General features: G+C 40.8%; 1 protein-coding gene across 2 annotated transcripts in view; it reads left to right on the top strand.

Annotated features, from left to right (window-relative positions):
* The window catches only part of LOC138204861 (paired box protein Pax-2a-like), a 29,861-nt gene extending 18,538 nt beyond the window's left edge, over window positions 1-11,323 (top strand). Inside the window, exons 8-10 of one of the 2 annotated variants that reach the window (XM_069160421.1) lie at window positions 7,337-7,438; window positions 9,560-9,646; window positions 11,079-11,323. In XM_069160421.1, the coding sequence (XP_069016522.1) occupies window positions 7,337-7,438; window positions 9,560-9,646; window positions 11,079-11,200 (311 nt within the window). In that variant the 3' untranslated portion in view covers window positions 11,201-11,323. Of the gene's footprint in view, window positions 1-7,336; window positions 7,439-9,559; window positions 9,647-11,059 lie in introns of both variants that reach the window. The other variant, XM_069160420.1, reaches the window with a different exon arrangement.
* The last annotated feature ends 1,121 nt before the right edge of the window (window positions 11,324-12,444 follow it).

Below are 12,444 nucleotides of genomic sequence, written 5' to 3' on the forward strand. Positions count from 1 at the left end.
AAAAAAAAAAGAAGAGAAAAAAAAAAAGAAAAAAAGAAAAAGGGGCCACCATGCAGGACTGAGTGCTCGTTGGCTGCTGTTGCTGCTGCTGTGTTGCTCCTGCGATTTGTCCACCAGGAGACAGTTTGTGCGTCTCAAAGCACGAGTAATGTGCCTCGGTAAATACGCTCTGGCATTTCTGCCGCCTAACTCTAAACACCATGATCATTTATTTCACCCTCCTATCTCCCTCTCTCTGTCTCTCTCTCTCTCTCTCTCTCTCTGTGTTTCTCCCCTTTAGTTGTCTCCTCTCCTTGTCACTGTTAATGACTGCCTGGCTAATTGAAATATTGCTGCGTTGTTGCAGCGTTATTACCAAGAAGAAGGTTAAGTTTACTGAAAGTTTACGATGACTGTCGGGGGCCCCGAGATTAATATACAGAGCTTTTATTAAAATTCATATAATTATGCAGCAGCCATCAAAGGCAACGAGTTCTGCGTGGGGGGAGGGGAGGACAGGGTGATTGAAAATTGCAGCAGCCCTCCTTCTCAAATGATAGCCAAGCAGTCTTATGAGAAAAGAAAGGGCCCTTTTCTCATTAATATGTGGGAGGTAGATTTCCCCTGTAAGGCAGGCCTCCTGAGAAGAAAGGTGTGTGTTTGTCCTTTGTGCACTGAAGGCCCCCGTAGAAAGCAGGCCTGGTTCTGCAGGCGGCTTTGTTTGCACCTGGGATATTTTAGATGGTCCCTGCAGAAAAAGGGGTCTCCTTACTTGCTTTACAGGTGCAAAGAGACATGTAGGGGAAGAAAGATGGGATTGTATGCATAGCAGTGTGTTCCAGCATGCGTATGTGCGCGCATGAGTGTGTGTGTGTGTGTGTGTGTGTTGTGTGTGGTGTGTCTGCATCTGAAAAGTTGCTTCTTTTTTTTTTTTCTATGAGTAAATAAGTTTCTTCCATGCCCTTCTCTGTTGTGTCACTGGAGGCAGAGGAACAAAGTGTGCAGAGGTCAAACTAATGGGATAAACATGGCTCTGACTTCCACTTGGTAATTACTATTTGGTTAGTGGCTCCTCTGCTTGGTTTTTCCCTCAGTGGCTGCCTGTGTGGATAATAGGTGATATTCAGGTGTGTGGTCTCTCTAATGGCTGAGTATTACAGTTTACTTGCCAGCGATAAGCTCACCAGAGGAATTTTAAGCCATGCAAAAAGTAGTAAATTATCTGCAGTATTTAGGCCGAGATCCAATTTCAAATTAATTGTGTCTTTACGGGGGAAAGAACTGGAGATTATGTACATCCTTAAAATGTTTTTCGAGGGGCCAATTAAAACGCCTGCAGTTATTGATCTTGTTGATTTTATGTCCTGGAATTTGCATAATCTATTAAAAATGAATGATTCATGAAGTGCTCATTGCCAGAGATCGGGATTCTCAGTGAAGTGAAAGACTTCAGAGATAGAAATCTTTTGTGTCCTCTACTTATCCTATTAAGGCTCAAAAGTACCTGCAAAGCAGGCTCAAATAAGAAAGGGATTTAAGGGCATTGTGCACATCATCGAAATTCAGAGCCAAGAAGCCACTTCCATTAAAACAGCTTTTTTTTCTTTCCCTCTACTCCACATTAATGCTGTATTACCTGCTAAATAGTCCCTCTTACCCCATAAAAACACCAAAGGGTTCCATGAATATGTGGATAGGACAATTGCACATTGTGAGGTAATTTCTATTGTTGATATGGGAAGTAATTTCTTTGAATTCCCTTTGAGAGATGGATTTCATCTCAAGTGCTTCTTATTCTTGTTCATTCAAACTGCTTAAAATTCAAATAGTGTGAGCCGTTGGCTGAATTTATGAATAGCAGAGGGAGGAGCTCTGAACTTTTTTGTGTATTTTGAGAAATAAATGGAGAGATGGCCTCGATACGGCCGATTGTCCACTATTTCTATAGAGAGTTTCTGTATTTCCTGAAATTAGTCAGAGCCCACCTGTTTTCTCGATAGCGCTTCAGATTTGAGAGCCATCTTCGAGCGCTAAGCAGATTCCCTTGAGTATTCAGTGGGAGTTTTACACATCTCCACTCAGCGGCTGCATACCGAAGACTCTTTAAACATATTCCCTGCTGGGCCTGTTAATGGAGGCCTCCGAAGGCTTAAAGCCGCTGCGTCAATGACACCTCTCCTCCTCAAGCAGCTGCCTCTGTGCACTCCTTTATCCCTTCCTGTTATCCTCATAAACAAAACTTGATCCAGCAAACACAACGACCCACACTTAGCATTCAATTAAGGTGAGCGAGTGCTCTCAGGGTGAACCACAGAGAAAGTATCAAGACCTGCCGTTGTCCAGTGAGCAGCGAGCAACGATCAGACAGCGAACCTGCCACCAGTGATGTGTGGCCTTGTGACAAACCGCCCGTGTGTCGTCCCACAGGGGGGAAACGGGGGCTCCGAAATTAATGCTTATTTCGTCTTCACAAAAGCAAACTAACCTTTGAGCACACATTTGATAATGAATGACTTTCAGCCGGTGTTTGGGGAATTAAAGCAATTTGGCTCTCCAAACATTCTTTACTTAGTTGTAATTAATTAGGGTGCTGAGATTTTTTGGCTTGTGATAAATTGCCCCCATTCTGCATATAGCCTAGAAAATGGAGGTCAAAGATTTTTGGTTGTTGTTGTAGCAAACATGAAGGTGTCCCTGTCATGCTAAATTTAATACTCTTGCAAGCAAAAGAGTCATTCACAAATGACTTTGTGCGTGTGCCAAATAAAGAGAAGGTCACCCCGCTTTTCTGTTTGTGTTTTAAGAAACGGAGCTGATGCTAATGTAAAAACCCGGCATAATGTTTCTTGCCACATTGTTGTGGGTCGAGATAAATTCCATGAATCAAGTGTTGACGGAAAAAGCTTTTTTGGTATTGGTATTATTCTTGTGTGTTTTCAGTCCCTCCGTGTAGTTCACGTCCAAAAAAAAAAATCTACCTGTATTAGTTTATGTCGTTATTTATATTGTTTGTTGTTGTCTCAAATTTGCACAAAATTCAAACAATCTTTAAGGCACGCCAACAGCAAGAACTACTGTATTCCCGGCTCAGCAGCGACCACTCCTCAAATTAAGACAGAAATCAACAGGCTTTTGTAATAGCAAACCAAAAAAATCTTTGAATTGATTTTCGCAGGGAAAGAAAAAGGAGGACAGAGGAAAAATAAATAGCTTGATTTTCTGGCGTTCAATCTAAGGGGACTGTCAGACGAAGCAGACAATATAAAGAAGCCCATCTTTTAATGAGAATCTGGACACACATCTCTGTTGTAAAAACAACAAAGGCTAGGAAGCAGCTAATGAGGCTATCATTGCTGTACAGAGAGTTCTCCGAATCGGTGCCTCTCTGAAAGAGGGCTTTAAAGGGGACATAAAGCAACAGTCACGGAGCTGCTGGCAGTCACTGCCAACTGCATCCTGGAATATACAAAAACAGGATTCAAAACAGGCTGTTTGTGACAACAAAACACTCATACACACATAGATCAATGTCTGCATTTATTAACTTTAAGAAAACATACTCCTCACATCTCCGATCTTTGTTTTCATAAATCGCAATCTCAAAATAATAACTTTTGCTTTTACTTGTTAACTCCAAACATAAAGCAAAACAACACCCCAAAACGTGTCTTGTTGATGCTATTTAAGGTTCGAGTGAAGGTTGCAGTTTCCAATGAGAGTTAAGTTGAAAGTATTGATCCTCTGAGCTGATGCACTGGATCGGTATCAGGACTAATATTGATGAATTGACCAACCCGCATTAAGTACACATTCTTAGTCATTCAATTATGTTATACAAGTCTAGAAATGTGACTTTTTCTAAGTGTAGTTTAACTGAATTGGTGTGAGGGTCATGTTTACAGCCTCGAGACTGTTAGTTCTTTCGGTGAAATATAAGAGACAAATCTGAAAAAAAAAAAAAAAGGTCTGATCGTGTGACTTCATCCTAAGTTTTACAGGTGAAAATTGCATTTAACTGCCACATATTGAAGAATATCAATTGAATTAAGTCTGTATAGTAAAGACAGGGATCCTGAGGTCACTCTATCTCTTCATTAGCTTCTGAAGCACAGAGTTATTTACTTGTATTAAACATGCGAGTCAGCTGTAGCTGCTGCAATAATAATGAAGAAAAGATACGGTCAGTGTTTGCTGAGACAGTTGGACAATAGTTACCAGTGTCCACACACACACACACACACTCATACACAATGGCCTCATCCCTGCTGGACCCCCCACCTACAGTACTCCCATGGCTCCCTTTGACTTATGTGCACTGGCTTGTGGCTAACTAATTCTTATTATAAATGAAAGGTCCAGCATGACCTCACTCTTCTCTGTAAAGCTCTTTAACTCCGCAGCCCTCGAGTCTGCAGCGCTTTAACTAAAAGACACATTTCTCACCAGGGCCTCGTACAATACAGCGATCAGTGCTGAGATTTTCAAACAATGGAGAACAGTTGTTCGACATAAGATTTAATCGTTTCTTTAGAAGACAATTCATGATCAGAAATACAAACAATTTATGTAGCATGTATTTCAAGAGAGAATCCACTTCTATTTAGATTTCCCATTTGTCTTTTCTGTAATAGTTCATAGCTTTACAGTTTATTTGGTAACTTTGATTTAATTTCTCCTCAGTTGAACCTACCTCTCAGGACTCCATGACAACAGTGACGTATTTCATAAAGTTCTGATTAAGTTGAAGCCTTGCATTAAAATAAAAGCACGATGAAAGTCCTGCATTCAAATTATGTCAAAAAGTAGATCCGTAAAGTCTTGTGGATGAAATGAGTATCAAAAGGTCACCATGACACAGAATGGTCCTTTCCAGAGGAGTATATTGTTGATAGTGAATTATTGTATTTACAACACTTGTTTAATATCTAAGCAGGATTTTGTAGCGGGTCAGGCTGGAGCTCATTTTAAATCTTTATCTGCTGTTGGGTAGTTCTATAGCAATGCATCGTATTTTATTAGCAGATCATGTAATATGTATGTAATAGGAGGTGCATATGTATGTAATAACTGTAAACTAGATTTAGTTAACAGTAAAGTTTAACAGTTTAAAGAAAAGTAGTAGTAAATTAAACACTATAAGCACATAAAATCAGTTACAAATTTGTAACTATAGTTGTAATTTGTCACATGACGACATAGTTGTTGCAGCTCTCATTTTTATTTACAAAAAAGGCCTTCATCCACCCATCCTCACCTTACATTAAGAAAGCTTCCATTGATCCCTACTTCCTCCTCCTCTTCCGGCCTGGCACACCGCTCGGCCTCGAGGACCTCCAGGCCTGCCGCCCTGCCTCTTCACCAGATTCACCATCCTTCTCATTGCCCAGCTGCTTTCACCCAGACTGCATGTCAGCAAGCTTGCAGAAGCCGGCCCTCCATTATCCAGAAGGTTCATTCACACATCCTCAATTAAACAAATAAGCTGCTCATAATACGGCACACGCATAGACTGGAATTTCTTATTGTCAACATATACATGTTTTCTTGTGTGTTAAGCTTTTGTTAGTTATGTTTTTTAGCAACACAGTCCAGTTTTCCCACATAATTACAAAGATAAATGTGTTTTGTAGCTGGAGCGTGGAGTGTAGAAATATAGTGTTGTATTCTCGCTGCTGTATGAAGCATGAAGATTATCTTTTGGATAATTTCTGCTGATTTGTTTTATTGTTAGATTGTTTTTTTGCTTTGCAAAGCCTAGCGAGATAAAATGAGGAACAGAGACACAGACACTTTAAACTGAAACAGTTCAGGTGCATTGCAGGATGACAAATCAAAAACAATTGGAGGTCTGAACTCTGTGCAGACTAAAAATGGAGGTTTATTCTACCAGTAAACATCTTGGACTGTCTGAAAAATACTTGCACTTGTCTACACTGATGTTAAACAATGCAAAACTACTACAGCTACTAAAAAACAGAATGCTCTCCAAGCAAATGCTCCACTATAAAAAGTAAAGTAAAGAAGCCCCCTCCTGGTCATGATTTCACGTAAAACTGCAACAGCAACAAAAAAGCTGAACGATTTTGGAGAATCCTAAAAAAAAAACCGTTTCCTTCAGTTAGCCGAGAGTTGTTCTGTTTCTGTGTACCGCAACAATATGGACTACTGTTGTCTTGCCGTGTTACGTTGAATTTCGTTCACTCGTTCCTCATTAAAAATCCACTGGGAGATGAGTTTCCCTTTGAGTCAAAGTGGCCCTCACAGCTGACAATATAGCAGGGGCCTCTCTTACCCCAGCCACTGTGCAGATTGGGGTTACGTGCCGCAGTCCAAATGTCCCTGTGGCCGGCGAGGACAGCCCAACCGTCACTCTCAATTACAGAGCTGAATATCTGCAGCCAGACGCTCTGCAGAGGGGCCTGCGTGCTCCGCCTTTACCAAAGAGAGGAGAGGAGCTCCATGAGGTCCAGAAAAGGTTGCCGTGTTCAGACAAGTTTGAACTGTTTAATGAGTAGACGTACTCGTGCGGCTAGAATTGAGTTGCCTCCAAGTTTGTTTTTAGTTCCCTTGACTGATGCTTTCCGGTGTCGAGTAAAAAGTTTACGTGACACAGTCATGAGAAGCGTTGGACTCCGAAATGTCGGGTTTCCACAACAGGGGAATTTTTGACTGACTTGCGGTGGTGGTGGTGATGAGTCATCGTGTCCGCAGTAAAAAGTCATATTCATGTTTTGTGTGATTGCAGGAGCTGGGGTTGTATTTTGAGAATGGGAAACTAAAAGCAGATATGAAAAGTTACTAAGCACACCTAAATATATACTTTTAACTACACTGCTTTCATTTTACATATAAAACATGGGATCAGTTTATGGAATAGTCCAGCTTTTTTTTATTGATTTAACACCCTCACAGTATATTAGGTGGGTAAACTAAAACCCACCTATCTCAGCTGCTACAAAATTAAAATAATGCTAATACCACATGTGTGCGATACAATGAGCCAATAAGGTCATAAATGTATAGTAACACTCTCAAAGAAGACGCTCCTTTGGCTTTTCATATTTAAGCACATTTTCTAATAGTACTTTAATATTATTAATGTAAATGTATATAGTCTTAAAGGAGCACTTCACATCTGGCTACTTTTTTTTTTTAATTATTATTCTCATTTAGAATCACAATAAAAGGCACCATGGACATTTTTTGGGGAAATGAGTAGTTGTTCACTTTCAGCTTTAGGATTCATCTTTAAGTGACAACATTGTTAAACTTAAGAAAAGGTTTGTGTCCAGGTCACTCATTCAAACTCAGTAGCACCTTTGAACGGTCTTTTTCTTGTTGTCTTTTGTCTCCGCAGGTCGGGATATGGCTAACACAACCTTACCTGGGTATCCCCCTCACGTTCCCCCCACAGGCCAGGGCAGCTACCCGACCTCCACGCTCGCTGGAATGGTTCCTGGTGAGTGAGGGACGCCGTCGCTGCTTCGTGTCGCCATTAGGGTCCATTTAACAGGTGGTGTCGCCCTCGAAAGGAACACGTGTAGGAGCTGAGGAGCAGAGAGAGGAGACTTTAGTGCCAAATTATGCAGAGAGGCAACGAATATTGACCCGCGGAGTAAGAGGTGCACACATCCTTATATTAGCAGCGTGTGTGCGTGTGTGTGTGTGATTGGATTAGACAAGCTGAATAAGTGATCAGAAACGGGGGAGAGGACGGTCGCTCTCGCTTCCTTCCTGCTTTCCTCTCGGCCTTATTGGCTCATTGTCTCCCCACGTGGCCGTTCTCACCGGCCTCGGCAAACAGCACCAGCAGCGCCTCCCCAGCCTCTGCGCTCCAGAGCATATCCCTTTCCTCTCCTCTACTTAACCTGCAGTTCAGGTTCACAGCAAACAGTTAAGGGTCAAAAGGCAAGAGGCATGGGAGCCCGGTAAATATTCAAATCACTGTCTCTCTGAGGATGCGGTCAGGCTTGTGTTTCACTGCCAGGATAAACAGGGCAAAGATGCAGTTTCGGCGCTGGGCGCGAAACACCTCTTCAACTTCAGCACACGTTTCCAGGAAAACACAGGCGGCATTTTGCTTTGATGTGATTAAACCACATGGACGAGGAAGCCAGTCGAGTGTGCGCTGTGTTAGCATATCATTCACCAATCACGTAACCCATCACAGACTCTGGCTGTTCCCCTTTCCTCCATTATAAAGAGCTGCCATAACATGTTTCATTATCGTCGCAGCCAGGGAGGTTATATTTACTTTCCATTTGTTTTAGTCTGGTGGTTAGCAGGTAATCTTAAAAAGAAAGTTGCAAACACATTTCATTGAACTTGGTGGTAAATTAGGTCATAAAACAAGGAGCAAAAAGTTTTTGTAAAGGATTTTAGAGGATTTCTTAAAGGGTAAGTTCACCCAAATTACTCATCTGCATATTTTCTCTTCACGGTGGAGGAATCTTCCAGTTTCTCATGTTCAGATTTTTTTTTTTTTCTATCAATCTCCTTTTTCTCTGCACACACTTCACAACGGAACTGAATGGATTGCATATAGTTGCGTGTTTTTTGTGGATTAACTCTAGATCAGACTCTTTTTTTCTTTGCCCGATATATCCCATGGTGCTTTCTAACTGTATATATTTGGATACAGATAGAAATTTTCATTTTCTGTCATTAAAGTGACAAATCTTTTATCAGTTTAGTTGACATTGACTTGCATTTTTTTTTATTTTATTTTTTTTACATACTTCTGCAAACAGTTGAGTCAATTTAACAGCTACCTGTAAAACCAAAGGGGGACATGGGAGCACCCAGTGGCGGTGCAGTCCAGGTTTACTTCTGGATTTTGGCTAATAAAACTGTTAAATCATGTGGGTGGAAAAGAGTCAAGTCAAACATACTTTTACTTTCCATTTGTTCTTATGTGGCACCAAGCAAAAGATGAGGACCTTAATCCCATGGCTTGTGGGTTTCGCGTTACAACGGATTCATCCTATACACAACCGCTAAGATTTAGTGGCAGGCACAAAACACTGTTAAAGCAAAGCCATTTCTCAGCAGCTTCATATAAAATCTCGCCTTTATTGTCTCATAAAAGAAAGAAACGTGTTGAACCAACAGCAGTGCTCACTGACATGCTCCAAGTTGCTTCCCTTTGCAACGTAATTCTGATGCAAGAAACACCAGAGCTCAGAGCAGAGAGGATTTCAGATTGGAGACGTTAAAATTCAACCAAGAAAGGCAGCAGGATTTATAGCAGCATATCAAAAATGTATGCATGAAACTGTTTATTACCACTCTGTATTTATTAGACTGGTTTGGAATATACTGGAGGAAGAAGAATGGGCAGATATCCATAAATGGGACAGGGAAAGCCGCCTTCAGTGTCACATCCTGTATTGTTCAGTGTTGCATAACTTAAGTGAAATGAAAAAGAAATAAATTACTTGCTTGACTGGTCGCACATCGATGACTATCATTTCCACCCTCAAACTGCATCCTGTTTTGAATGACGAGAAATGACTGCATGTGAAGGGGGTAATGGTTTGATGCATTGAAATGCTAATTGATTTGTTGTTTTGTTTTGCAGGGAGTGAGTTTTCGGGGAACCCCTACAGTCATCCACAGTACACAACCTACAATGAAGCCTGGCGATTCAGCAACCCAGCATTACTAAGTGAGTAGAAGAGTGAGAAACTTGATGAGAACAATTAATCGACCATTTACTAAATCCCTCCCCTGAACAGAGATTATCTAATTGTAGCCTAAGTAACCGTACGGGCGGGCTGAGGATTTTTAACCTTTTGAAGAGGTATGAATGGGGCCTTTACAAGAGCAATTTTCGTAGTGTTAAGAGTTTGGAGAGTGATGTGTTTTTTTCTCAATTTTACTAAATCAAAAACACTACAGGCGAAGCAAGAGGAAAGGAATAAACAAGGTCTATATCTGCCCTATTAATTAATTGTCACTACTAACCAGTAAGTGTAAAGAAGTACTTGTCACTACTACCCGACCATCTGTGAGAACACTGGTCCCGGATGTTAGCAGAGTTTTGGCGAACATTAGTCGCTCTGTTCTTCTCTCTCTCCTGGATTTGGGGATATACATTACGAAACACAGTAAAACACACCAGTTAAAGCTCAAACCCAAATGCATTTTTCTCTTGTAATCTTAAAAGGGAAAATGTTTGGAAAAAAAAAAACAACAAAAAAAGTATTTAAGATCAACAATCAGCAAAACAATATTTTTCATTATAAAACAATAATTCCGTGACAAATAGCTTTCCACAACATGGATCATCAGTTGAGGATGCTGGCTTGTTTTTGGAGTCTTTAATTTGTTCCCAGGCCCCAAAGTTCCTCAGATTTATATGGTACATAATGGGAACGTGACAAAGGGTCCTGTGTTCTTAGGGTCCAATGTCTCGGAGCTCTATATAGCATGCAATGGAAACCTGAAAGAGATGTTCCCTAGCTCTTTATTTGCTTAATATTACATGGGCAACTGTGGGTTAGCGGTGCAGTGGTGCGAAGGTTAAGGTTGAACAGGGGAACGTAGGTGTGTGCTCACGCTTTTTGCGTGTAGACTTGGCTACAGTATTGTGTGCAGCCATGAAATGCATTATGAAGATAACCTTTAAAAGATTCACGTCTTAAACCGAGCGACCTGGAAACCTTAAAGAAGTCCGCTTGAGATGCTGGTTTTTTTTGGTTTGTTTTTTTAGCAAAGACATGGTTCTGACGTCTTGGCTAAAATAATATCAAGACATATGCTGGCGAGAAATCTGATAACAAAAGTTTCATTTTTGCTGGTGTATTTCTGAAATCAAGGGTAGTTTAAAAAAATTCTTTAAAATCACCATCATTGTAAACTCTTATCACGTGCCGCACCAGTATGGAAACCCCGACAGGCACAATAGCAACAGTAACTAGGGAGCAGGGTGCTTAGCAAATGGTCAATGATGTGATGCGTGACAGCTTAACAAATGAAATCTACTGCTGCTACTTATAATGATGACAATAAATTTGGTAAATGGCAGACAAAACTGTGTATGTTGTTTCAAATGGTTCGTTCTTCTGTTAACTTTCAGGTTCCCCTTATTATTATAGTGCCGCATCGAGAGGCTCCGCCCCTCCCACTGCTGCCACTGCCTATGACCGTCACTAGTTACCATGGAAACCAAATCAACCTACAGGACCATGGCCTCAGCCTCCATATTGCCCCGGTGTGAGCGGCATGGTCCACTGGACACTGAGCAACTGCGCATAAAATGTTTCCCGGCTCACACAATAACAAACTCAACGTTTTTGGGGAATTAAGACGACTTCCTGTCCTCTCTCATCGCAGCTTTTTTTTGGACACACAAAGCCAAAAGAAAAAGAAAAAAAAAAAAAAAAAAAAAAAAAAAGAATCTCCAAGACGACATCACTGAAAGGACGCTACTCACACATGATGAAACTTGTGGTTTTAAAAAACAAAATCAAAAAAACAAAAACAAAAAGACTAACGTATCCAGAAGTCATTCTCCCCTCTCGCAGTGTCACAGTTTCATCCCATCACGGATCAATACTGAACATTCCTTTTCTTGACGGCTCTCAGCAGGGACACTGTCCGGAGCTCAAAAATGTAGCAGCAGCCTCTTTTTTTTTTTCCTCCCCTTTTTCCCCATTCGTCTCCCACTTGATTCAAACGGCAGCGCATGGAGATCAGAGGAGAATAGCGGCAACACGAGCAGGCTGTGGCAGGCTACCGTTGCTTTCATCCATTTGAACAGTCACCGACCAAACATCCAGCATGAGTAAAATAGACCGCTTTTGATGCCATGAGAAGATTAGGACATGTTCTCTGTGATACACAATCAAAATGTAAAAATGAAAATGAAATAAATAAAGAAACTTCAGTTTGAAAATAGAGGGAGCCGTGACCATATAGCACCATGGCCCGCTATTTGCAAAATTTCAAGAAACTATTAAATATATTCTTAAAATAATTTTTTTATTTCATTTTTATAATTCGTAATGACTAAACTGCAGACTGCTTGGCTAGTGTTTTACTATTTCTGATTTGTCAGGATTTGAGAGGTCATCAGGCAAAACCTCGTTGTGTTTTTTTATGTTCATTTTGCACTATGTTGGAGGTTTGCAACACTGGAGCGTTATTATGCAGAAAAATGATGTGCATATTTGCTTTACTTCACAAAAACTGGCTGTAAGTCAAATAAGTCTCAATCTGAACAGGCACTTACAGTTTTACAGTTGATCCTGTAATTCAAGGCTCCATCGTGTCACTGCCTTGACGTGCACTATACTATGTTCTCACAGCTTACATTTCTATTTAAGTTGATTAAGTCTTTGGCATTCAACCACAGAAAAAGGATACAACAGCCATCCCGAGTCAGACCACCATCCTCATTTGTCTAGTTTGATAACAGAAGCGTCCAAATTCACTCTGATACGATGATTGCGACGACTCCAA

Source organism: Embiotoca jacksoni, unplaced genomic scaffold (assembly GCF_022577435.1).
Source record: "Embiotoca jacksoni isolate LCO1_2020_lvr unplaced genomic scaffold, fEmbJac1.0.p SCAF_26, whole genome shotgun sequence".
NCBI lineage: Eukaryota > Metazoa > Chordata > Actinopteri > Embiotocidae > Embiotoca > Embiotoca jacksoni.